This window comes from Vipera berus, assembly GCF_964194415.1.
Source record: "Vipera berus genome assembly, chromosome: 2".
NCBI lineage: Eukaryota > Metazoa > Chordata > Lepidosauria > Squamata > Viperidae > Vipera > Vipera berus.
In genome coordinates, this window is record NC_138203.1 from 121425171 (window position 1) to 121452616 (window position 27446).

The 27446-nt window shown below is 41.5% G+C and overlaps 3 protein-coding genes across 8 annotated transcripts in view; 1 reads left to right on the forward strand and 2 right to left on the reverse strand.

Moving 5' to 3' along the window:
• Positions 1-578: 578 nt before the first annotated feature.
• On the forward strand, positions 579-12333 carry EMD (emerin). Of its 3 annotated transcripts, none has more exons than XM_081317224.1 (9): positions 579-797; positions 3886-3975; positions 5165-5257; positions 5329-5409; positions 5855-5929; positions 6984-7064; positions 7316-7419; positions 9061-9113; positions 11589-12333. In XM_081317224.1, exons 2-9 carry the CDS (start codon positions 3894-3896, stop codon positions 11851-11853), a joined length of 834 nt encoding a protein of 277 aa, XP_081173350.1. In that variant the 5' UTR covers positions 579-797; positions 3886-3893; the 3' UTR covers positions 11854-12333. The 3 variants fall into 3 exon arrangements, with proteins under 3 accessions (XP_081173350.1, XP_081173351.1, XP_081173349.1); XM_081317225.1 differs by lacking the exon at positions 579-797 and adding an exon at positions 3730-3797 and having other exon boundaries at positions 11650-12333; XM_081317223.1 differs by lacking the exon at positions 579-797 and adding an exon at positions 3749-3797.
• A 177-nt stretch (positions 12334-12510) lies between these two features.
• LOC308661942 (uncharacterized protein) lies at positions 12511-19724 on the reverse strand. Of its 4 annotated transcripts, XM_081317227.1 has the most exons (4): positions 19060-19724; positions 18042-18171; positions 13898-14036; positions 12511-13780 (listed from the first exon to the last, which is right to left on the reverse strand). In XM_081317227.1, exons 1-4 carry the CDS (start codon positions 19211-19213, stop codon positions 13571-13573), a joined length of 633 nt encoding a protein of 210 aa, XP_081173353.1. In that variant the 5' UTR covers positions 19214-19724; the 3' UTR covers positions 12511-13570. The 4 variants fall into 4 exon arrangements, 3 of the variants coding, with proteins under 3 accessions (XP_081173353.1, XP_081173352.1, XP_081173354.1); XM_081317226.1 differs by having other exon boundaries at positions 12511-14036; XM_081317228.1 differs by having other exon boundaries at positions 12511-14036; positions 18273-19173.
• An 890-nt stretch (positions 19725-20614) lies between these two features.
• LOC308662129 (5'-nucleotidase domain-containing protein 2-like) overlaps positions 20615-27446 on the reverse strand; it is a 29219-nt gene continuing 22387 nt past the window's right edge. The window contains exons 11-14 of the mRNA XM_081317611.1: positions 26477-26563; positions 26173-26313; positions 25802-25866; positions 20615-22280 (exon numbers count right to left, since the gene is read on the reverse strand). Of these exons, the coding sequence (XP_081173737.1) occupies positions 22019-22280; positions 25802-25866; positions 26173-26313; positions 26477-26563 (555 nt within the window). The 3' untranslated portion in view covers positions 20615-22018. The remainder of the gene's footprint in view (positions 22281-25801; positions 25867-26172; positions 26314-26476; positions 26564-27446) is intronic.

A 27446-nucleotide genomic window follows, 5' to 3' on the forward strand; every position in this document is an offset into this window, starting at 1 on the left:
TCACATCCTGAACGAACTGTTTCAACTCCTCCCCTCAGGACGCCACTGCAGGGCCTTGCATGCCAAAACAACTAGACACAAAGTTTTTTTCCCCCCCCATGCCATCTTCTGCTAAACACCTAATTCCCACAGCACTGACATGCCTAAGGATTTTTACCCATGTAGTAGGGCTTGTATGACTATTCCTTCTCATCTTTCGGATAACCTTCTCCTATTGGTCTCTTATGATTATGACTTTGTTGTTTGTATGCACACTGAGAGCTTATGCACCGGAGACAAATTACTTGTGTGTCCAATCACACTTGGCCAATAAAAGAATATTCCATTACAACTGGTGCTGTCCTTGCTTTCTTTTGCCACAGACGTTCTACTTCTGTTATTATGGGTTGGTCACACAGTCGGCCAGATACCGGTATTTAGCCTGGATTTGGCATTTAGGATCTGGGATAGGCAGACGTTGATATCTGGCGGTGTTAACTATTATGACCAGATGGATTCGGCCCCGCCTGTAACGTCTGCTTCCTTCTTTCCTGAGCCTGGGAGGCGGCAAAGGCGCGTCGTTCTTTTGCGCCGTCAGTGCCAAGAAGTGAAAAAGATCTGAAACGCGAAGGCCGCTCACGACAGCCAGCCAGAAAAGGAAGCCCGCCCCGAACCCGCCCGGCAGCTCCGGAGGAGGAGGAGGAGGAGGAGGAGGGTGGTGTGCGCGGCTCTGAGATCCAGAGCCTGTCGGGTCCTCCCGCCCCGAAGCCTGACTCACTTCCCTTACGGGGGCCAGCCCAGGGCGCCCGGAATAGCAGGTAGGAAAGAGCCCCCGCTACCCTCCTTGCCACCACCCTGCCCTCTTCCCCGCGGAGGGGTGGGTTGCCTGCCCCTTTCCCTCGCAGCCCGGCCGTCAGGAGAACTTCTGCCCGGCCCCACCCTTCCTTTCGGTTGCAAAGCCAGCTTCGTCTCTCCCACCCACCCCCGCTTCCTAGTTTCCTGAAGTTTGGACTAGAGAGGGTGGAGATGGGTGGACTCCGTCTTCCCCCCCTCCGCCCCCTGGGCAACTGCACGTATCGTTGCGGGGAGTAGAGAGAAGCGTCTAAGCCGCGTGTTATGCAAAGAGTTTGGGCCGTATAGGGCAGGGGTAGGCAACCTCGGCTCTTTTATGACTCATGGACTTCAACTCCCAGAATTCCTGAGTCAGCATAGCTGACTCAGGAATTCTGGGAGTTGAAGTCCATGAGTCATAAAAGAGCCGAGGTTGCCTACCCCTGGTATCGGGCATGGCATGGATCCGGGCATGGAAGGCATCGCCCACGCCAAGCTTGCCCGGGCAGCGACTGCACGCTTCTCGTTTGGTAGAGAGTGGGGGGTCCCCTACGAAGGGTCCAGGGGACTAGGACCCGTTTGGCCCTTTTAGACGCCTCTCCCGTCCCTCCGAGCCTCCCTCGGCAAGGCAGAGCCGAGCCCGGAGCAGCCCAGGCGTTTGAAAGTTTGGCAGCTGTCAGGCTTCGGTTCCTCCACGGCCGCCCGTCTGGCCCTCGGCATTTGCTTGTCCTGTCAGAGGATGGTGGGTGTTGGAGGGCGGCCAGGCTATTGTTTTCCTTGCAAAGGGACTACAGGTGGTGGCTGATGGGATATATAGGTTTTCGGGGTCCTTAGCTGACCCTGAAGTATGCTTTGGGCGGGGTTACTTTTTCCTCCGCTGCTGCTAAACTTACTCCAGAGCTCAGTTACCCGCTGGCTGACTTTCCTTCTTTTCCTTCTTTGCTGGAATCTGCTTCCTCCAATTCAACGCAATCTAGACTTCGGTTGAATGCGGACATTTATAGTTGGAAAGATAGCATAATCCAGGCTGCAGCTGAAAATTCAGGCATGCAAGCCGCTGATTGGTAAAGCCCTCACCCACCCAGCCCTCTTTTATAAATAACTCAAGGCATTGAGCATATCTAATGCTCTTTTCCCCCACAACAGCTACCTTGTGAGACGAGTTCGGCTGAGAGAAAGTGGCCCAAAGTCATCCAGAGCTGGGTTTCATACTTAAAGTGGGACTAGAACTCATCCTCTCCTGGTTTCTAGACTGGTGTCTTAACCACTAGACTAGACCAAAGTGACTCTCTTGGTCAACTCTCCCTCCTCCCTATTTAATTGTTCCCCAGATTTAAAAAGGACACAGGATTTCTATTGTTGGTTATTACACACTGAAACTCCTAATTAGTACAATCTTTCCCTGTTATCATTTGCTTGCCTAATTTTTTTAATGTTACTTAATCTTTAATGTTACCTAATGTTACAGCATGCAACTGTAATAATACGTTTCATTGTTTTGGAATAAATATGTACCAAACTCATATGGGGTGGGGTGGGGGGGAGGAATTCAAGGGAAAGCCAAGGCACACCCAGGCATCTGAGACAAAACAAATTTGCAAACTGTCTGATACTAATTCAGCCCCCAGCTCTGAATGTTTTTCCATTTAAATAAAAACATTTTATCTTCTTTGTAGTGGTAGATCCTGAATCTTGAAGACAGAATTTCAGACAAATCTAATTAAAGTACAATCATAACTTGAAGTTTTGCTTTTCATCTTTTTTACGTATGTTGGGTTTTAGGAGAATTTGAATTGGATAAAGGTCCAGAATAACATTGTACAACATGTGGATTCTAATCAGACATAATCCTTTGTAATACATATCTAGAATGCATGGGTTCTATTTGGATTCCTGAACTGATTAACTTATAAAGATGGTGAGGGGAATTTGTTTAAATAGCCTGTTTTGTTGCTGAAAAGAAATCTTTCTGTATTCATACTCAGGCAAATAATCTGTTGAAAAACTTAAGGAGTGGCTTATATATTTTTTCTTCTGACACCCTCCCCCCATTTCTTTTGTCAAAGTTGTAATCTTGCAAAAATGCAAAAAGCTTGTTGCTTTTTAAAGATTTATCAAGGCCTATATTTTTATGTACTAGATTGAAATTATTAGTTGCCTAAGAATTATCCAAAGTTTGCAGGTATTGAATTTGGGCAGCAAAAATAAATTCAGATAAATAAAATAAATCTGTACACATAAGTACAGAAGGAAATGATGCACAAAAATTCAGACTGGCATTAAATAAAACCTGATTAAAATAAGTACACATGATAAAATATTTGTTGCTGACAGTGATCCTAAGGGTGCATTCATAGTAAGTTATGTGTAATGGGATAATATCGTTATCCTGATTCAGAGGGAGTCACCAAATAGATTTCTTTGATTTTATTTTTTCATCAAGAGGAATAGGAAGAACATAATCCTCTTTTCCCACACTCAGCAAATGTGCTTTGGGAAATTATGTGCCCCTCCTAAAGGCTTTAGCAATGCTATGTTAGTAAACTGCCTAGCACTGAATTAGATCCGCCCACCACTGTCTTGCCTGACTTAATCCAACACTATAAGGGGTTGAAAATACTAGCTCTTGTTGAGGCAACATTGCCTTTATTGTTATTGCTCAGCCCCCCTTGTTATAACAGAGCACATTGTCCGTAGTCTTTTCCTATTCTGGGAGATACAGTCACTTCCAAATATTGACTTTATTTATGTTGGGTTTTGCTTCCCCATCTCATTTCTTCCTTTCATATGTAACTAGTTTAGGAACAGCTTGATTACATTTTATCCCCTTCATAAAAAAAAAAGAAAAAGCACAGGTGCTTCTACTGAAGTCATACACTGCAGAGAACCTGTAGCAATATTGGTATTGAAGCTACTTTTGCTTTCAAGATAAAGTATTTTAGTGGTTGGTGTGACCATGTGTGAGAGATCTTCATTTAGTTTTAAAAGTAGGTGTTTTCCGATTGTACAGTTAATTGTTATTTAGGGATATTGGCTGCAACTTATTTCTCCCCACCTTCATTCTGCATCTTCTAGGTAGCACCATGGATGAGTATAAAGGCATGACCGACAAGGAACTTATTGCACGATTGAAAAAATACAGTATCCCCCACGGACCACTTGTTGGTATGTGTTGTGACAATGTGTTTACCCAGAGCAGAAAAAATAAGTACAGGTAATCTTCAACCTTAATTGATTGAGCTGGCAATTTTGGCTGTAAGTTGTGACGGTTGTAAAGTGGGTTACTGCATGACCCTGCCTGATTACAGATATGTACTGCAAACAGCCATGAATGTCAGGGGCCCCAAATCTTAGCATCTGGGTCATAGCTCCCTTTTTGGGGGTCCTTCATAACATCAAATGATTGCTGAGCAACCTGTTGTAAGCTGAGAACTGCCTGTAAACATGCCTTGGAATTTGGAAGTAGGAAAGTAACAAGCTAGGAGAGGAAGCAAAATAAGCAAAAAAAGATGAAGTTTTATAGCAAAGGTGATTTCTTTTCTCCAAACTTTATGTGCATTCCACACCTTGCCAAAATGTAATTTTTAATGAACTGGAACTAAAATACTGAATATTAGATGTAAGATTACCTTTAATTAATTTTAATTGTTTTAGTATCATTAAATCAAGTTCATTTTCCTCTAATCACTTATTTTACTCTGGATCCTTTCGCTTTTTGGAGCATAGCCAGGCCCTCCCTTCAGCACAGCACTGAAAGGCAAGGATACTTTTTGGCTCATAAAAATTCTGAATCTGGCTTTTGCAGCAGAAGAGACCAGCATATAAGAGAAGATTCTATTTGCCTTTCTCCAGTTTTCAAAACAGGAAGGTTTTTCACTAATTTACTAATTTCACAGTGAATTGTCTGAAGTGATGGAGCAGACGGGGATAAAATTCTGCCTCTCTGCTCTCACGGGTGAGGGAGGAAGATCCATAAATAACAAATGTGAATAATGTTAGTTGAGTCTTCTGGCTCTTTAAGAAGAAGAAAAGTCAGAAGAGTCTTAAAATGGTTAAAGGGAATGCTGCACCTAACCAGGAATTGCTTTCCTGTGAAATATCCAACCCACATTTATCTTGTGGCTTTGGGTGTGTTTTCACCACAGATTTACGTCCTTGTTGAACGATATGTAGAACAGGTTGTGCAATGAGCTGTCCTTTGGGAGTTGGCAAGACTTTGAAGCAAAATCAATAAAAAAGTATTTGGGAATACCTAGGAAGTATTAGTAGAAGAGTAGAAAAAACATGAGGAGGCTGAAGGGTTGTATATCATTCCCTGCTTAGATATAACCCCAACCTGATTTCCATTCCCCAGGATCTACCCGGAAACTTTATGAAAAGAAAATCTACGAATATGAGACAGAGCGGATTCAATATCCTTTGCATGGAGGATCTGTGTCCCACACAGGTAAGAAGAAACTGACCCAAGTGGAGAAAGGTCTCCTTGCCAGGCACTAACCTCTTTTCTTATCCACACAGAGCCAGCCACCAGCCAAAGCTACGTAAAAGAGACCTTTGTGAGTCCACGAAAGAATGAAGACTTCAGCTATGGACGAGAAGGTGAGTGGAGTGAATTGCTAAGATAGGAGTAAAAGACAGACATGGTCTATGAATCAAAAGACGTTAGAAGGATAAGCAATCCAAGAAACAAGCAAACAGGTGAAAATTAGGGCAATGGCATGTGTGTTTTTGGTGCTCTAAGGAATGGACAATCCAAGTTAAAAAGGGAAAGTCTCCTTTGAGTTGAGATCAACATTTGGGTTGACTATGTTGGCATATCCATGCTGTCTTCATGACAACAGTAGGGAAATAGTTTTCCATTGCTTTGTTTGGAGTGTGTTTTACAACTTTGCAGTCTACAGTTTACAACCCAGGTATGTTGTAATAATACTAAACAGACCCAACCTTTTTTTAGTTTCCCAGCTTAGACAAGGTGACCCAGGTACTGATTTCCTATTAAGGCTGGATCAAATTTAAATACCTTTTAATTCATTCTGCCCTGCAGCTCTTGGCTCCACAAGAACTTACGTCAAAGAATATGACCCAAGAAAGGAATACTATTCTGAGTACAGAGATGAAGGTAGGTGTGAGAGGAGAGTCTTTGACTGAAGGAAGATGGATTATGGGTTATGGACATGGGATGAGGATATTGAAAAGCTGGGAGTTTTTCATTTGGGAAGAAGATATATTTTACTGGTTTTTCTTTATAACTAGAGAAATGTATATATTCTCTCACCCAAAAATGACATAGTTAATATGCTTTATTCATATTTGGAACTCAACCCCCAAAACAGGGATTTCTATATAAACCTTGCTCGGTTGTGCCTAAAATCTTAAATAGGTTGATGGGATTTTATTTTAAAATCAGACTATGTGCAGTCAATGTTGTATTTGTCCCATAAGGTTGATCTTTGCGCTTCTAGGACATTTTGGCATCAAGGTTAACTGTGTCTTTGTTGGCACTGACACTGCCAAAATTAGTACTCTACATCGTAAACAGGTACTACTCATCGTTATGTTTATATTAAGTGTTGCTTTGGTAATTACGATGAAAGTTATTTATTTTTTTAAAAGTCAGAATTTCTGGAATGTTGTATTATTACAGGAAGGACAGATGGTCCTTGATTAATGACCACTTGTTCAATGACTATTCAAACTTAGGATGGTTCTGAACAAATGATGGTTATGACTGGTCTTTGGACTTATGATCACCATTTGTGACCTTCTTTGCTGGCTTCCTACAAACAAAATCAATGGAGAAGCCAGCAGACGATAGCAAATAGTGGCCGTGTGATGTCCTTGTTTAACAACCTGAAGTGATTCCTTTAACAATAGCAATGAGAAGTTCTGGGATTTCTTTGCTAAGCAGCATGGTCATATGATGTTATGCTTTACAACTGCATTGGTTGGTCCCAATTACTATTGTGAAATTCGTATTACCTATAATTGTGTTGTATTGTATGCAACAGAATGCCAAACGGATCCAAAACCATTTGCAGGTACTGTCTGTCCCTTCTGCAACATGTTCTCAGCTTAAATAGCTTAACTTGCTTTTTACTATAAATACTAATACATATGTGCCAGAAACAGGAAGAGCTTTTGCTTCAAGTAATTTTTTTCCTGTGATTTCCTAGATCCCAGTGCCACCAAGTCATATCTGAGTTATAATTACAATTTGCCCCACCATGAAGAGCATTCGTCATATGTATCAGAAGGTAGGAAGAAAAATGAGAGTGAAAAAATGGGCTTTGAAAATCCACAACCCCTATAAGATTGGAACCATAACATTTGGTCAAACTGATAATTGCTGAGAAATCTGGGAACAAAAAAACACCCATCCAGAGAACACCCAGTCAGAGAAATCTGATCTTCAGCCTTTATTATTGTTTTTGTATTCATACATAACAAAAATCATATGCCATGCCATCAGAGTCTTTGATAGACTTGTCTCTCTCTCTTATGTCAGATATGGATGTCAACACTTCTGAGCCCTCCAGACCTTCCATTCGGAATTACTCATCTTTATTCAGCCATACAACATTTCCAGGGACAGTGAGCGGCCGCCAGCCAGTAAGTTGTTCCTCACATGCTGTCAAGCCCAAAGACAACACTGAGAAGTCTAGTTGTAGGAGATGACCAGGCTGAGCCTGAGGGAGGGGTCATATGTGTCATACATCACGAGTAGATCTAAGTCCAGCCCACCTTGAATGCCTTTCTTATCTCCCACTCATTTTCCTTGACCGCTAGTCGGTCAGATTCTTGTAGAACCTACCTGGATCTCCTGATTTCCCTGGCGCTTGAATCCAATCTGTTACTTAAAAGGTAAAAGTAAAGGTTCCCCCGCACATGCATGCTAGTCGTTTCTGACTCTAGGGGCCGGTGCTCATCTCCGTTTCAAAGCCGAAGAGTCAGCCCTTGTCCGAGGACGTCTCCATGGTCATGTGGCCAGCATGACTAGATGTCAAAGGCGCACGGAACACTGTTACCTTCCCACCGTAGTGGTCCCTATTTTTCTACTTGCATTTTTTACGTGCTTTCAAACTGCTAGGTTGGCAGAAGCTGGGATGAGTAACAGGCGCTCACTACACCTAATAGAGAGAACATTGCCAAACTAAAGTTATAAACTTCTACTAGATCTAGCTTGAGAGATTTTAGGGACTGGCTACCTTGACCCTCTTTCCCCCACTTCCCCTTCCAGCTTGGGTTGTCTAGTCTTTTAATCCTGCTCTGTCTCTGGAAAAGCTCTGTGCTGGCCAAACTCTTCCCCCACTGTTCTCCATTCCATCACACATACCTAGACAGAACAAGAAAACTATCCAGGTGGGGTTACATCCGAAACAATCAAGGAAAGATCTCTCCTTACAACTCTGTATAGCTAGCGTTTGACTTACAACTACAGTTGGGACCAGAGTGTCTGTTGCTAAGAAGGCAATTGTCAAGTGAGCTGCATCCAATTTTATGAACTTTTTGCCACAGCTGTTAAGCAAAAGAAGAAATGGGGGAGACATGATAGCAGTGTTCCAGTATTTGAGGGCTGCCACAAAGTAGAGGGGATCATGTTATTCTCCAAAGAACCGGAGGGAAGGACAAGAAACAACGATTGGAAACTGATCAAAGAGAGAAGCAATTTGGAATTAAGCAGAAACTTCCTGACAGTGAGGACAATTTACCAGTGGAACAGCTTTCCTCCAGAAATCATGGGCGCACCATCACTGTAGATTTTTAAAAAGAGGCTGGACAGTCACTTGTCTGAGATGGTATAGGTCCTCCTGCTTGAGCAGGGAGCTGTACAAGAAGACCTCCAAGGTTCTATTCTATTCTATTCTATTCTATTCTATTCTATTCTATTCTATTCTATTCTATTCTATTCTATTCTATTCTATTCTATTCTATTCTATTCTATTCTATTCTATTCTATTCTATTCTACTGCAGTTAAGTGAATCATGTGATCATGAAGCAAATCCAGTTTCCTTATGATTTTGCTTATCATAAGCCTGCTGGGAAGGTCACAAATGATGATCACATGACTGTTGCTAATACATGCTGGTTGCCAAGCAGCCAAATTTTGATCATGTGACAGGGCTGCAATGGTCATAAGTGAGAGGGCCGGTCATAAGCCACTTTTTTCACTACTGTTGTAATTTCAAAGGGTTGGTCAACAATAGTTATAAGTGAAGTGTACACTCACTACTGTCCATACTTCCTTTCAGATTGCCGAGCCATATCCCTACTCTTCCAGTGAGAAGGATAGGCCAGCTGAGAGGTAAGTAGGGTCAGTGCCGAGGCATCAGTAAGAAAGAATATTCCCAAGAACGCCTAGTGGAATGGGTTGTTAGCTTGCTTTGTGACTAGATGCCTTTCTGTGGTTCCTTCAGTAAATGCATGATTTGATGACCTTGAGGGTAGCCAGGTGATGCTGAAAAAGTTGCCTTAAGAAGTCCTGTGTCCACATGCCCCTATGCACCAAAATAATTTGTAGACCTTGAATTGGAAATGCTGCTCAGCCTTATCTATAATAGGGAGTCCTCTCAGGTTGCCAAATATTTCTGGTTCTAAAGAAAGGTTGATGCTAAAACTCCCATCAGCTGAGACGGATTTCCCCAATTTGGTTCCATCTTGATATGCCAGGGCTGCAATTCGCAGAATAGTTGCTGGCTGTCAGTGTTGGAAGTTGCAGTTCCTGCACATTTTGACGGAACCAGAGCAGTGAAGGTTTTTATGCTAAGGTTAGGCAGTGAAGAAATTTTTTTTAGATTTTTCTTAAAGTTTATTATAACATACAAATAAAAACAAAAACTGAGAAATGTTATTAAAGAGACAGCGCAGAATATTAAAGAGACAGCGCAGAAAGAGGTAAAAAAGGAAAAAATAGTGAATTCTGGTTTTTTTTCAGTATAGTAGAATACAAAAAAATACACGTCCTCAACTTACGACTGCAATTGAGCCCAAACTTTATGTTGTTAAGTGAGACATTTGTTAAGTGAGTTTTGCCCTATTATATGATTGTTCTTGCCTCAGTTCTTAAGTGAATCACTGCAGTTGATAAGTTAATAACCTGGTGGTTAAGTGAATCTAGCTTCCCCATTGACTTGTCAGAAGGTTGCAAAAGGTGATCACATGACCTTGGGACACAGCAAGTCATAAATATGAACCAGTTGCCAAGCATCTGAATTGTGATCACGTGATCATGGGGATACTACAAAGATCATAACTGTGAAAAAGTCATGTCACTTTTTTCAATGACATTGTAACTTTGAACAGTCAAGCTATTCTCCAAAGCACCTGAAGGCAGGCCAAGAAGCAACAGGTGGAAACTAACTAAAGAGAGAAGCAACCTAGAACTAAGAAATATCTTGACAGTTAGAACAATTAATCAGTGGAACAACCTGCTTCCAGAAGTTGTGAATGCTCCAACACTGGAAGTTTCTAAGAACTAGATTGGACAACCATTTGTTTGAAATGGTATAAGGCAGGGGTAGGCAACCTTTTTCAGTGCCGTTGTAACTTTGAACAGTCACTAAGTGAACTGTTGTAAGTTGAGGACTTACATTGCCACATTGCCACAGTGGGCAAGGCCAGTCACAGGACACCCGTTTCCCAGAAGGCAAAAGGAGTGAAGCTGCTCTCTGACTCTCCCTTTTAATCATCCAGCGTGTTCTCTATCCCTGCTGATCTTTCTCTGACCCGGGCAGCTGCAACTGGGGACGAAGCAATGGACCACGGCTATCTTGTCTTCCTGTTTGCTAAGAATGCCTGTGGGGTGCCCGAGGGATTCTTGTAAATCAAAAAGACAACGTCACTCTTTCTTCACTTAATATAATTAAAATAATTAAAAGCTATGTGGAGGCAAGTGGGTACCTAGGTGTGTGTAAGTAGGCAAATTGATCCCCTATGGGAATGCAATGAATTCCTCCCTCTGAGGTGGGAGCAGAAGGGGCTGAATGCCCTGCTGTAATGGTATGTGGAAACGACCTTGGGAGGCAGGAGGAAAAGCTGCAGCCTAGACAATAGTTTGATAAAATTTGAGCCTGAAGGAGGAGGTATGGTGACAGTATCTCAGAAGGGACCCTCCTCCTTTTCAGGAGAGAAAAAGTAAGGAATGGGAGTACTTTCAGGCTTGAAAGATCTGTTAATATAACCTTACAATAAATGTAGAGCTGGTACTCCTGGGTGTGCTTCTTGTCTGCACTGCCTCAAAGGCTGACATCAATCTTCTGAGATGCCCCCTCTGCTCCATCAGGCTCAAATTTCATTTAGCAGATCATTATCTAGGCTGCTTCTCTTCCTTCTGCCTCCCAAGGTCATTTACACATACCAGTCATTATACCTGCCTATAACAATTCTTGTAGATGACAGAATCTTCCAGTAGAAGAAAGAAAGCAAGTACTGTCATTTTTAGCAGCAGACCTAAATATGAGCAGGCCTACATTAGGACCATTGGACTTCTAGAGTTGACTGTGTGTTTATATTATGATAGCTATTTCTTCTTCTGCCAGAAAATTATATTACAGTGAAAAAGAAGACCATCATGTGGACTGTACTAAAGAGAGTCTCCAGGAGCTTATTAAAATTTATGTAGGACATTTCTTCATACCTTAAGAACCAAGTTTTAGCATAGATTGTATCAGGGACATTTAACTGGCCACGGGGCCAAGAAGGATTGGACATGCCTTGAGCACTAGCTAAAGAAAATGCTGGCATCTGCCCTTACATTTCTGTTTTGGGTTTATGTTTGCAGAGACAGCAGTTCCTACCAGAGCGTTTTCCAACGGAAATCATCTGGCTTGTCTTCGCTGCAGGTGCAGCCCCGCCGTGCCATACATCCAGAACGCCAGGCCCAGGCAGCGGAGAAGGCTGTGGGGAGCAGTGCAGAAACCAAGCGATACCTCCCACTCTGGCTCCAACTCCTGTTGTTTGGGCTGCTGGCTGCCTTCCTGGCCTTCATCTACTTCTTACAGGGAGGGGCTGATGATAACCCTTTTGTCAAGTACATTCCTCAGTGAAGCCTTGGCTCTTATTACCTAGGCCTGGTCCCCTTCAGATTGGTCGGGGTGTAATTTCCAGAGGTCATAGCCCATTGGCTGGGATGCTGGGATTTGTAGTTCTAACCCAGCCAGAAGGCACCACAACGGCCAGGAATGGCCTACAATTTTGTGGGGAGGGAGTTTTGTGTGTGTGGGTAGAATGTTTTGTCGACAGTGCCTTCTTGTCAGTTAAAAAAGAAAGTATATTGGGGGCCAGGGATGGAAAGGTTTCTACCAACTTTCCAGAGATAAAGCTGCTCCCCACACCTCTGGCCATCTCCTTCCTGAAACCAGCTAACATGGGGCATTTTTATCTGCTGATTTTATAGCTTGTCTTTATATGGGTGGCTTCTCATGAGGGGGTGGATGGGCATAGAGGGAAGAAATGTAGCTTATCAATTGCTTTGTTTTAAATATACAAATGTATGTACTATCTAAATAAACCTTCCCATTTTTTAAGGTTGTCTTATTTCATTATTTCACCTCAGTCTAGATAATCACCATTTCTATGTAGACATTGCTCACCCTTCCATAACTCCAAATCTTTTTAAGGTCAAATAGCTGAAAGGTTTCCCCATAGCTTTCATCATTTTGATTTGGTCGGCCGTGTAAATAAAGATGACATTAAGCCAGAAGTCTTTTTTTAGTGTTTATGGGATTTTAAAAAAATTCTTTCATAGACCACTAAAAAGAAAGAAATGGAATTCACACACTTGGCCAACCTTTTTCCTTTCTGTTTTCACACTCGGGAGTGGAGACAAAGTTCACATCCTTCTGAGATTCCCTCCCCAAATCTGGAAGAACAGGAGCAAGGAACTGCATTCCCATGTAATGTTAAGCCAGGTTTTTAAACCAAGGTTGTTGAATAAGCTGCTAACCCCAAAATGAACACTTTACAGCTTGATGTTATGTGTAAACCACCTGATGAAGCATTCTTGGTAGCAGGGGCATGGTTGGAAGGCAGTCATGCATTATTGGCAAGGGAATGTGTGCTGCCACCACGTGGCTGTGTGGAGAAATCACAATGTGGGCAGTCAGACCCTCCTACCCTATGATGTATTTCCTTTTCCCTCCCCTTTCTGGGATGGACTTCCTCCTCCTTTGTCCCTAGAGAGTCCATTCTCTTTTAGTCTGAAGACATGGGGTAACTTGCAGACTCAATATGCAGTTCCTGGGAATGCTACCATTTTCTAACCTTAGAGATACCTTGGAAATATCTTGGAAATGCTGTACAAAGGTCATTTGAATGCATCCACCTACTGTATTCAACTATACATGCAATAAAGGTATTTCTATATGATAAAAGGTGTCTCTACAAGTTCAAAACTATCTGGAGAGATCTGTTAATGATATCTGTTTATACAGACCATAGAATTCTTAACAAGAGATTAATTAAAGTACAACAGCCTCGATCCAGAATAGTTAGAAAATGGTAGTATTCCCAGGAACTGCATATTGAGTCTGCAAGTTACCCCATGTCTTCAGACTAAAAGAGAATGGACTTTCTAGGGACAAAGGAGGAGGAAGTCCATCCCAGAAAGGGGAGGGAAAAGGAAATACATCATAGGGTAGGAGGGTCTGACTGCCCACATTGTGATTTCTCCACACAGCCATGTGGTGGCAGCACAGAATGTTTTGATGGGACTGAGGTAACAGTAGAGGCCTTGAGGGAACTCCGAGGATGTGAAGCCGCAGCCTATAGGGCTACAGGAGGGTGCTTGACTGGGACCTGGGAGGGCTTTCTGTTGGGGTGAGGAAGGCGCGGGAAGGGAACAGATATCAAGGAAGGGGATGCATGCTGGGGAGAGGGATCCTGTTGCTGCTGTGTCCTTCGTAATTTCTCCCGGACTCTTACAAACTCTGGTTGGCTCCCACCAGGATCCCCTGTTGCTTCCTGCTGTTGATGCTGCAGACAAGAAAGAATACTTCTGTCAGATATCCTTGAAGGTTCCACTGCCAGGCATTTCCTGTCACTGCCTACAAGAACTGTAGGGAGACCATCCCAGTGACTTGACCCCCTTACCTGTTCCCGTCTCTGCTGCCAGCGCAAAAGCTCCTGCTCAAGGGGGGATGGTTTCAAGCCACTTTCTGTCCCATCCCGGCACCGATTCCGATGCTCTAGAACCTGGAGCAGCTCTGGCTTTGATCGAAGGCTCAGGCCTCTGAGAAGGGAGATTGACACAATACAGGGATTTCACTCATCCTAACCTGCACAGATAAATGGTTGTGACAAGCATCCACCCTCACTGAGCCCATCAACAAGATAATACATGAAGCCAAGACAGCCCATATAAAAACAGACAACAGTTGTTTCCCTTTAACAATAAACATTCTCATTCTGGCTTAGTTTGCCTAATAATGTAACAATTTAGACCAGGAACAGAGAAGAAAAGTGCTATAGCAACCAGAACAAAGAGAAGAAAATTGTGTGTGTGTGTGTGTGTATTGTGTGTGTACTGTATGAACTGTATGCAATTATACACAAGTTTCAATAAAGGATTCCCATATTTCAGCATAATTATCCCAAGTATTGTCTAAGTTGGTGAACAACTCGTTCATAATTCTCAACATATCGGATGTAAAGAATGATTGGGCATAAGGCTATATTTTTTTTAAAAAATACATAGTTATCTCTCACAAAACAATGGTTCACAAAGTTCTCTGGGGGGAAATCTGAAAACCATCTAAGCTGAAGCTGAGCATGCTAAGAAAACAAGAAATATTCCTAGATGTATCAACAAACATTGAAGATATTTGCTTTTGGTTTTATATCAACTCGTGGTTTCAGCCCTTTGAAAAAAACACAAACTGGATATGTAAATGTTAATTTTATAACAACATTAAATGGATCTGGTACTGAAACTGGTGAAATAACAAACTTTCCCTTCCTACTGTGTATATTCCATTGTTCTTTAAGAGAAGAAACAATAATTATTGTCTAGCTTCCTGAGTCATAAAAGCTTTTTAAACCTGCTATGGATTGTAAGGAAATTTGCTATGAGTTTTGGCATTCTTACAAATTAGGACTGCAAGTACTACATGTACTTTTAATATCTGAGTAAAGACCAAGATTTATTTCTGAATAAATAGAGCAGAGGTCTGAAGTGCCTAAAGGTATTCAAGAACAGGTCGTCTTACATGGGATTCTTTTCCTTCAATCACAGGCCCTCAGAGCTCAGCCTTGTTGCCACTAAGATAGTAAACCTATCAGCATCTTCAGGTATCTAAGCCATTAATTTGCAACATGATGACTCCCTTGAATTGTCCTGTTGATTCCTTAGTGGCATTATGTTGCTTTCATCCAGGATGGTGTCTCAACTACCCTAATCTTGCCTACAGTGGAGTCTCCAAGTTTGATGTTAACTTCAGAATTTTCAGAATTGATAGCTTACTGCTCCATCTACTGTATTGCTCACCACCACCGGTCTACCTCCATTGCCAGCTTCCTTTTGGGTTTGTAAGAGTGTCTGCCTGATACTCTAGTTCAGGGGTCCCCAACCCCCGGTTCGTGGACCAGTACCAATCCGTGGCATGCCAGCAACCGATCCACACAAACAAGCAAATCCCCATCTGTGGGATGCAGGCAGCCCACAAAAACACACACATTCCGGTCCATGGAAAAACCTTTCTCCATGGAACGGTCCCTGGTGTCCAAAAGGTTGGGGGCCTCTGCTCTAGATGATACCACCACCAAGTAGATAAATTAACTTGTAAATAAAAGGACACCCCAAAGGGGCTTTTCCAAAGGCAACTGGATTTTTTCTTCACAAACTGAAGAAGATTCTTGGATGAGAAGCGAAATGTTTTCAGAGAAAAAAACCAAGAAAGTCCTGTTGCCTTTGGAAAAGCATCCTTGGGACAGCTATGACCTGGTTGGTTCAAAATCTGCATAGAAAACTAAAAGAACAAAAAAATATGACACCTCTCCATCATTTTTTCCTTGTAGCATTAACAACCAAGCAAAATTGATGAAAGTCTGTGGTTGCAGTGGGTTCCTGCTGCCTCTGCTAAATAAGTCCGCTGATGGTCATCAAAGGAAAAGAAAAAGATAGCAGAAGAATAGGGGAGGACTGTTATTTATACAAAATGAGGTATATGAGGATGGGAAGAAAAAATGCCCTACCACCATTGCTTTACATTTTAGCTCTTGTTTATCTACTGCTGGTTCAGTGACTGAATAGGGGTGAAGCACAATAACAGAGAATTAATGTGTTATTCTGGCTTAAAGGGGGGTGGGGGATATATGAGAATTTGGCTGTGATTCTCTCCCTCCTTTATAGAGTACACCTTAGAGAAGTAGTAGAACAGATATCAATTTAAAACCATCCTCTTTTAGACCTCAAGAAATAGGCCAGCAAATGAAGCTTGAAAAACCTACTGGTGATCAAAGCCCAGTCTGGCTGGGGGCCAGCAAAGGAAAGAAAGGTGACTCCCGCTGTGTCTCATGGGCTGGGAATGTGAGTCAAGTTACAATTCATGTAATCCTATGCATGTCCACTCAGAAGTAAGTCCAGACACTCTCTCTCTCTCTCTCTCTCTCTCTCTCTCTCTCTCTCTCTCTCTCTCTCTCTCTCTGTGTGTGTGTGTGTGTGTGTGTGTGTGTGTGTGTCTTACTCCCAGGGGGAAGATTGTAGGGTTGGCATTGGGAGGATTTTGCTGGTAGAAAGGACATTATTTGGCCTATATGGCCAGCCTGGGTATGAAGTGAACTGTTTGGAGAGGGTGAAACTGCATTCATAGATAAAAACAGGCAGATACTATACAACTGAAGGGCCTACTAGATACATATATTATTAATGCTATATTAACACAACTGTGTATGCAGATAGATATAGATAGATGATGATGATGATGATAGCTAGCTAGCTAGCTAGCTAGATAGATAGACAGATAGATAGATAGAGACACATACACACACATACATGATACACAAATGTGGATAAGGAATGACTCCTGTTCATTGCTGCTTTTCTCACACAATCTCATTATTTCTATCAAACTGAAAACACAAGGTAAAATATGTTCACCTGAAACAAAGGATTAATTTGAATACATTTAGGCATCTGTGGTAGTCAGTGACTGTGGCAATCTTATTGCAGAACCTTTTGATGTAATGGTTAAGGTGTTGGATTAGAAACCAGGATATTGAGTTCTGGCCCTCCGTTATGCACAGGTGTTTTGGTTGGATGACTTTGAGCCAGCCAACCCTACTTATTCTACAATTACCTAAGGAAAATGGTTTTTTTTGTTACACCTCCAACAAAATATTTGCTCTGCTACCTTATACAAGGTTTTTTAAGACTCTCCCTTGCAGAAAGTACATTATTGTTTTTATTTTAATAGGCTTTGTGGATGCCCTGATATTTTGGTGATGTCTTAGGAGAGAGCATTTCATTTTCAAATAATAACTGTATGGTTGCTTGGGGTGGTCAGATCAGCTTTTGCAACAGCATGCTAGGTCTCTTACTTTGAAAAGTTCTTCCCCATGAGATACATATTTGGTACATATTCTCCCCTGCTAAGGAGGAAAAAGAATAATGTACATCTCTTCCTCAAAATGCAGACTATTGATTCCTAAACAGTTGAAATATTTAGGATTTATATATAAAATGTAGCATTTTAAAGAGTAGCAACTTTGCTTTGGCAAAAGGTGGCAGAATGGATAATGTGAATGATCATGAAAGTATATGGCTATAAAACCGTACATATTTTTTGGGCCTTCAGCGCAGGAGCTTCTTTGATATTTTTGTTTTGACCAACTAACGTGGCTTCCCATCAATACACGGTTAAGAAGTATACAGCAATTTGGCCTATGGATACCTCTACTTGTGGCTTGCAGAGTAACAGCTATATTTTGGAGACTTGAAACAACAGATGAGAATGGCAGGGAAAGTGAGGCAATGGTGATGACGGGGGGGAGCAGTGTCTGTGTCACCTGCACAATGTCATATGAAGTAAAAAGTAAACAGAATTGGAGGAGCAAGAAACAAATGGAATTTTCTCAGCAACAAAATGACAAATCATAAAATAGATTTCTTCCAGCAAGGGTATCAAGCTTTCTCCCAACAATAAACAATAATTTATTTCAGAGAGAAAGTACACAGACAATCTGCAAAAGTCTTAGGGGATACATCAACAATGGTCCACAGAAGCCAGAGCTTCCATACTTGCGATGGGTGAACAGCAACTCCCGGTGCAGGTGCTGCTGGTTTCCAGCGGTTTTGCTGGGGTTTCTGACCCGCAAAGTGGTGACAGGCTGGGCCTCAGCACCCCTGGATGTGGTTTCTGAGCGAGCAGCTAGAAGGAAGGGAGAAGCGGAATTGAGTTCACTGGGCTGTAGAAGCGAGAGACTACTTCTAGACGGCCCTCCCCAAACACACACCTTAACAAGCACTCACCATAATTAATGGATTCCATGGTGTGGGATGGGGGATGAAAGCCAGGACCTGAGATTTGGCCCAAAGCCAGAGCTGGTCGGAAGTCCTAATGATGGGGAGGAAATGGGGGACAGGGCTCTTGGTGGGAGATGGCAGGTCAACCTTTCCCCATTTGGATGGCTTCATTCTCACTTTTTTTTCCTATGCACCATCATGCTTCTTTTTAAAATTAGGACCATACCTGGGTCACCGGTTTAGTTTTAGTTCCTTAAATACCTGTATGTCTTCTGATTAACTATAAAAATTGCATTTAAAGCATGTGTATTTCTCAAATCTTAGTGTCAGTATCCCTTGATGCATGGTGCTCTTACATTATATTTTCCATTTTAATTTAATGCTTATCTTTTTGATTTCTATTTCAGAAGTATGTTAGTATATTTATCTAAGCTCTCAGTGAAATTAGGTTCCCTGCTACTGAAGAGTGGAAAAAATATAGTGGCTTAAATACCCAGGAGACATCAACATTATTTAAAAGCTGAGGTATTTATTCATTTCAGTTTCACTTCTGCTAAATGGATTTTTGTAGCGTTAATAATTTTATTTAGATAGAGGTGACGCGGTAAGGAAATAAATTAACACAATCCCACTTAAAATGTTTTCTTAAACTTCCCACAAGACATACTTGAATACTCTTTAAAAAAACATTATGAACTTTTTAGCCACTAAACTTTACTTATATCATTCCATCCTCTTAGTTACTTCCTTGCAACAGCATCCACCTCATCAATCCACAGCCAGTTGCTCTCACCAGACCCTTCCAGACGTGTCCAGTTGCCGGCCGTGTCCTGCTGCCATGTCACACTGCCCGTCTGTTCCACCCGGAATCCAGGCAAATGGATGTTTGGAAGCTCCCTAGCTCCCATCTCCCCCATGAAGAGATTGGGTGGCCCAGATGCTGCCATCCCAACCGGGTGAAACAATTACATGATCTCCAATTGTCTCTCCTGCTGCGTCTTTCTGGTCTGCCACCCCCAGCATGTGCTGGGGGAAGCAGAAAGCCAGCAAGAGTGAAACAAGATCCCACTCTAGGCAACCGAGCAGAAACAGAGCCAGGACTCCTAAAGATGCTCAGTCCAGAAACCTACCTCAGGCCTCATGCTGTAAGGGCAAGCTCACAGCTAAGACTCTTATTATGGCAAGTAGCTAGCTATTGTTGGACACAAATTGACCACTGGGGATCAGTGGGTGGTGTCCACCAATTGTGGAAAGGTCTTTTTCCAAGAGGGGAACTAGCATCTTTTAATTTGATTTAAAATGACCAAATGACTTAATGATAACGTCTTCCTTCCTTTCTACTATTTTCAGTTCATTTCAGAGCTACTGCGCTAAGCACAATGCACAGCTTCATATTGTGAACTCCGTCTTTGATCACCTTTGATTCTGTACTTCACAACAGGTAGTGAAGCTTGTAGTACTGAGTTCTATTCAAGTTTAAGATGGTAGGTTCAGTTTTACTTGGTCCAAGCAGTGCAATTTTCCTTATTTTGTTGTAAAAAAATAAAAATCCACAGGAAGCAATGGAAAAAATTAATAAGCTATTGACTTTCTGTAATTTGTGGTATATAATGTACCAGGATGGGAGAAAACAGGTGGCTCTGTTGTGAGTTGGATCAGACAAAGAGATATATATGTTTTTGCTAGAAGCATGGGTGCAAGATGCTTTTATTCAAAACCATTGAGACTTTAAAACATAAACCCATTTAAGACTGCAGACATGTGACTGCATAGCAAATAACAAGCACCCTTCTATCATTGCGAATTGGATGAAGGGTCAAATCTACCTACTTGAAAAGCTACTGGTTGACTTACTATGCCTTTACTATCTAGTGGTCACAGGTTTGTACAGAGACGGTTCTGGCAAATGATGTGGCATGCAATGATTTCCTAATCATCCTGCACTGCCTACGAGCAGTCTTGCCATGAAACAAATTACTAACTTCTAGAGATAGATAATCATAAATTACAAATAAAATGCAAAGTGAAGATATCCTAATTCTGAATGAGATTTTAATCTTTTTTTTTAAAAAAAAAAACCTTTCTCCCCAGTATATGGCTATTACTTGCAAATTATACATATAGTCAGTAGGTGGCATTACATTCCTAAATGTCTCCATTATAGAGCTGTAGACACTCTGAAAATGTACGTGTGTAAAGAAAGCATTGCATGATTTTTATATGGTATCTAACACCAGAAAAATTGTGAAAGAATGTTTAAAGGTACTTCAAATGAATGTTGGGAATGCAAATATAAAGAAGGAACTTTTTATCACTTTTGGTGGATATGTGACAAAGCAAAGAAATACTGGAGTTGGATTCACATTTTAATACAGAAGATTCTTAGATGAATATAAAGATAAAACCAGAGATTTTTCTTTCAGGCTTAATGGATAAAGAACTTGAAAAAGAACTGGAATTTTGATCTTATATATGTTGACAGCAGTAAGAATACTTTATGCACAGAAATGTAAGGATGTTTTCATTCCCACAATGGACGAGTGGCTGCAAAAGTTGATGGGAGTTAGCAGAGGTGGTGAAATTGACTGCTTTGACCAAAGGAAAGAATACAATTAATTTTGTTTCTACTTGGAAACAGCTTTTGGACTTTGTGCTTTTGGTAGAAAAAATGAATCTTTGACTTTAGGTTTTGCTGATTAGATAGGTTTGTTGTTATAGAAATGGCTAGTATATATTATGTAAAAGTAAAAAGTTGAGGTTGTATGTTGACCTTATTCTACTGTGCCAAAAGAAGTCGGAAGTCAATGGTTTTCTTTTTGTTTTCCCTTTTCCCTTACACTTTTTCCTCTTCCCCTCTTCCTCCCTTATTTTCCCCTTGTTTTAATTTTGCTTTGTATTTTTGTATACTTTGATAAACTAATAAAAATATAAAATTTGCAAAAAGAATAGAAAAATACCATGATGGCGAACAACACTCATAACTGTTTAGCTCCTGCTCTCATTCCTCAACTTCAGAACACAAATCAGCCATGGATTTCACACTGCTCTTTTATTAACATTAAAATATTCCAGTCATCAGCTAAAAATACCATCCCCTCAATAGCACCTCCTGTCCTTCCCAGGGCCTACAGGACAGGAACCCCCACCCTTCACCCCATTTTCCCACCCTGTTCTCCTCTCCATTACAAGCACAAAAAGACCTCACAGTTGGAATGTAAACTTCAAACGCTATGAAATATATGTGGCTCTACAAGGGAACGAGAACTTTGTGTACCAATCAACAAAACCAAGGTCTTCCACCTAGTATACGCTGAGCATATTTGTCTAGGAGAAGCACTCACCCTAAGGGAGAACCAACAAACAGATTCTGGGCCAGTCCAAAGCCCCTTCTCTCTGTGTACATGGACATTCCAAACTCTCTAGCTGGCAACAAGGGCAGACAATGCTTCACTCGTGGGCCTCTTCTTTTATAGCGCTCGCTGGGAAGCCGCTGATGTTTCAGCAAAGAACAATTTAGCCAGACTTGCTAAATCTCAGTGTTAGCCTCAAAAATACGTCTTAAATCCATAAGCAAAAATGAATGCCGAAAAGCATTCACTAAGGCTTAACAGGCCCCTTGCTTTGTAAATCTGACATGTAACCGCAGACCACAGTTTTGATTCTAATATGAAGGACCATATAAGATTTAAGCCATCCCATCACTGCCCTAAAGTAGGAGTGCGACCATCTGCAAACTTCTCCCCAGTTGGTCCCTAGCGGATATGTGCCATCTCTTCCAAGAAGGGAGTCTTCATGCAGCCTGTGCAGAGCTGATCCATCCAAAGGGGAGCCTCATGCTGCAAGGGGGTACGTCGTGGGTAAAAGGTGTAGTTGAGGTCATAATTGAGCAAACAGCTGAGGGAGGCCATGTAGACATCCGAAAAACGGCACAGGCGGCGAGAGAAGTATGTGGGGTTGTGGCACGTGCGAAAGATACTGCCAAACTGCGGGTTGAAGAGGTTCTTGGTGAGTGCCCTGTAACAGCAGGCAGGGGGAGAAAGAAAAGAAAGAGGGATCAGAGAATCAGGATTGCTGGATTTCGTTCTCCAAAGATGACTCAGTTGGCAAGGTGGAATATCTGAATAAAATACTACACAGATTAAATCAAACAATTTTCTAGGAATTCTAGGCTTTAATTTAATACAAATATTTAAGATGCATGATTTTACATTGCATTACCTTTATACCTTGAAGCCATAACTGTAAATTAGGTGTTCTCAGGGTTTCTAGGGTGGACATAGCGAATCACAGCATATCCAGTATCAGAAGGTTGGGTTCTGCCACGTTTTCTACGTATTGAGCAACCAACTTTCCTATTTTATTCTGAGCAAATGTGCATGTGTACAAAATTGAAACTGCAGCTGGCATCATTTCTACTTTCTAACAATCTTGCAGTGTAGCCAGTGATTGTTTTCCAAATAAAGATTGCACTTTATCTTGCAATGTGTAGCTTCTTAAAAGAAAATATTAGAGGGCACTAAGGATTATGCATTGCCTGCCCTTAACTCCAAATTGTCTTTTCATTTCTAGAATTGATCTAACATTATTTTATGGTTATAAAGATTACTAAGGTCTGGATATTATGCCTGAATATTCAAAAGACAAAGTTGCTGCTGAATAGGATTGGGGTATGGAGTGACAAAGCATATAAAACATATTAGTCCTCCCCATAGCCAAGTAAGATTAGAATCCAAGAAATGTTTTACCTTACATACTGCACACAGATCATTTCCATTTATCTTCGTCAATTTTGCACTGCTATATTTATAGTGTATCAGAGAATTCCGTTTCATAGTATTGTATCATTAAACTTACTTATTTTGTGATTAGGAATTTTCTGTATTATAGTTTCTAAGCACAGAGTTCCTTTGCTTTATTATCAGACAATCTGAGCTAACCAACAACCTGAGTTTTAACCAACTCAGTGGTTAAAACAATCCGTAGCCCTACTATAATCTAAAAGAGTTTATGTCATGCCTAGAGCATAAAGACCAAAGGAGAGGGCAATTCTACAGACACAAACACCACCCTTATTAAATGGGATATGATTCACAAAAGCAAGGCCTGTGCTTATAATTCTTTCATGGAATTTTCAGTGTCTATACGTGTCAAGGTGCACCTGTGCAAAAGGAAGCTATTGCTCACACCACACAGCAGCAGAATAATTATTCTCAGCATAAGGCAGGAGCAGAGCTGTTAAAACTGCCAGTCATGCCTGGGGTTTTTTTTTAAGTGTGTTTAAATTAGCTATGACATTTCAACTAGCTCCAAGCATCAAAGGACAGTAAGAACAGAACATAGTTCTTAAACAAATAGCAATTCCCCAGGTTTCCAAACAGCACAAAGGCAATTCACAAATGATGTTATGAATACCATTTAAGAAGCTATACTAATGTAAACCAGGCAGGGAAGATTTCCCAAAACTGAATGAAGGTCATTGTTTCCGCTAAGTCTTTGTACAGAAGCCTGAACACTATTTTCAAAAAAGGCTCTGTTGCCTACTTTGTCACTTTCTACATCCAAGGCGCTTTTTCTTTGACTATTTAATGCATGCTTTACAAGAAAGTTTCTGAATATTTAAGATTTGAGACGAACTTTATGTTTCTCTCCCTGTTCTCCAACCCCATCAACTCATGTTTCTCTTCTGGAGCTCAAGCAGGATTCCATGACTAGCCATTTACAGCTTGGTTTTGTGGTAGAATTTGGCAAGAGGTAAGTCATAAGAAAGGGACGCGGTGGCTCAGTGGGTTAGGATGCTGAGCTTGTTGATCAGAAGGTTGGCAGTTTGGCGGGTCGAATCCCGAGTGCCGCGTAACAGAGTGAGCGCCTGTTACTCGTCCCAGCTTCTGCCAACCTAGCAGTTTGAAAGCACGTAAAAATGCAAGTAGAAAAATAGGGACCACTACAGTGGGAAGGTAACAGCGTTCTGTGCGCCTTTGGCGTCTAGTCATGCCAGCCACATGACCACGGAGATGTCCTCGGACAAGCGCTGGCTCTTCGGCTTTGAAACGGAGATGAGCACCGGCCCCTAGAGTTGGAAACGACTAGCACGCATGTGCGGGGGAACCTTTACCTTTACCTTAAGTCATAAGAGCCACTTTGGTGCAGTGGTTAAGGCATCAGGCAAGAAACCGGGAGTCTGCACTCTAGTCCTGCCTTAGACATAAAAACCAGCTGGATGGCCTTGGACTAATCATTTTCTCTCAGCCCTAGGAAGACCCCAAAGGCAAACTATTTCTGAAAAATCTTGCCAAGAAAACTGCAGAGACGTGTCTAGGCAGTCTCATTATAATCAGACATGATTGAGAAGGGGGGGGGGGAGAATCATTAGAACCAAGAAGACAATGTAATTGTGGCCAATAGCTAACTGCGGTTTTTGCAATGGAGAAGGAGAAATCAGCTGCTCCAGATTAACTGGAGATTTATTTGCTCTGTTTTTCAAGATATTGCAACTGGTGATTTGGCTTCTAAGGGAGCAATGAGAGAGTCTATTTACATGGCTTTGCCCATCCAGAAAGAGTGAATGAGACTGATAAATAAGTCAGTCAAGTAAAGACAAAACAGAATTCCATGAGGAAATTACAAATGTGCAATAAAGGACATGTTTGGACCTGTGTAACCAGCCTGAAACCAATCTATTAAAACTTTAAATGAAACTTGAAAAGAGGCGTATCTAATTCACAATTCTGTTTTCCACATTGCTAATCAAATGTGTTTTAGAAAATAAGGTATACCAGAGAGAAGAGCAAAAAAACTTGCTGCTGACTGGTCTATAACCAAAATAAAGTTTTATTCTTGCTGTTGGAATGGATGCTTAGTTGTGGACGATGAGAGCTATAGCTTAAGCACAATTGGACAATGTACAAAGGCCAATGCTATAATATAAATCTTTGTTATACTTTACAAAGTAACACTATGTAGAGATAAGTCTACATCCAAGAGAAATTTAAATATAGATTTGATGCTGGGGAGAGAAAGTGGAAAAGATAAAATAAATTCTAAGCTTTGTTCCAACAGCGTAAAGAGAATCAGGGGTTGGATCCTGACTAAACTGAAGTAAAGATAAATAACTTTTTAAAAAAACTAGATCAGTTAATTGAGTGGGGGTAAAATTATACCAACTGTAACAAAGCTGGTGGGAAATCATGAATCCAGGAGAGGTGAAGAAACCAAAAAGCAGAAATAAATTGTCAAACTAAAAAGGAGCTAGAATTAAACAAAAAGATTAAAACCACCAAAAAAAAGGCAAAACCACCAATTAAGGTCCCAATTAACTCTGCAGGATTTGGAGGCCTGAGTGCTCATACTTTAATGCTGAAAAGAGCAACAGAGTATTGCATACAATTTCACGTTGTAAGAAAAAGCTTAAAACCTCTGTGTTCAGTAGGATGGAGGCAGTTCCTATTTGTTAATGGGCAAGCAGGAAAGTAGCTAATTTGTAAGTCTGAACCAGCATACCGAAGCCCCTGAAAAAGGAGGGAGAAGAAATAAAATACCTGAGTTCCTGGCGCTCCTTCATCCAGTCCTGCAGCACCTGCTGGGATTCGGGATCTTGAAACATCTTTTCAGGAACAAGAACCAAAATGTTAAGACAGCCCTGTAATTACTGTCCCATCATCTCTCAACACACACTAAACTAGCTTCCCCTAGAATCAATTTTACTTTCCCCTGAAGCTCATTAGTCTCTCAGGTCCCATTGATTCTAAGCTAACTGGCCTGAGAGCAACTGACTGTGACGCTGTTTTAAGTATTCCCTGCCCTACGTTACTCAGGGAGCATTTTTCTTCCACACTGGTTCCATCAAGAATTTGGGATCTTCCCCCTTCTGTTCCTAGCAGCCAAGCAGCATCTTGATTTTTAACCTTACCTGCATTCGCTCCAGCAATCCAGTTAAGGCTTGTAGCCAAGTGAGTGCTTGGGAGTATTGCTCTGTGTTGACCATTTTTGTCTCCGTTTCTAGCTCAGGAACTATGGCCCCTGTCCGCCAGCCATGCCGCAGCATCAGGTCCTGGGGCAAAGAGACATAATGGAAAAGATTTATAGGATCATGAGAGACATTACACGCCAAACTCAGCCCACTCTTGTCCTAGAGCTCGGAAGAAAAGCTAAAAGACCCAACTTCCACCCAATCCTCTCTTCATGACCCAGAGGATTATGCCCAAAGCTCTCACCGCCAGGTCACTGTAGAGATGGTCGCCAAAATAAAGCACCTTGGATCCACGCCATCCTGTGAGCCGGAGGAAGTCAAAAAGGTTCCCCTAATATTGTAGTTAGAAATATTGCATTAGAATGATTAGAATTCCATGGATACAGGACCAGCATTTCTAGACAATATTTTATATAACAGTGGAAAAAGGGAGTTCCCCTTCATATCCTGCAGGTACAGAAAAACTAGCCCCACACTGTCTCCGGGACTCAAGAGACTCTGAGCAAATTACCATATAACACTCAATCCCCTTTTTGCCTTTTTTCTCACTTAGTTGTCCCACCTTGGCCAAGTCTCCACCCTCAAACTTAAATTATTAGAGCCAACCAAGAGTTGGCAGCTGTTCTTATTTCTGTCACCAGAAATAAGATGGTAGGTAGGCTGGGTGTGTAGAAAGAGGAACATCAGTAGTAGTTGTAGGAGGTCCAAGACTCCAGGAAGGTGGTACCTTTTTTGGAAGTAGGCCACAACAGATGCCCAGTACTGCCATTCCTGAAACATGTCCTCATGCTCCTTCTCTCATCTCTATACCCACAGGCCAAATCTCAAAGGAGGAAGTAGACGAGCATATATATATTCAAAGCTGAGTCTGTTTGGGCTAACTGGCTGTTATGCCCTCTCAAGATAGCAACTAGAGAGGAGATTTCTCCTTCATCTCATTAGATCTCTGACTTACTATCCCTCCAAAGTTCTCCAAGAAGCTCAAAGGGGTTGAAAGGGTTGGAGGTGGATAATTAGGGCAACTAAATTTCATTTTTGATGTGTGCCGTTGCGCCCACAGTAAAAAAAAATGACAAGGAAGCTTTATCATCTTATCTTACCTTATCTAGTAATTTAGTAGGTGACATCACCAAATACCAACAGCAATCTTAATTTTTTTTTTATGCTGATGGAGTTAACCACGCTCAAGGATCAAGATATTAAAATCATATCGC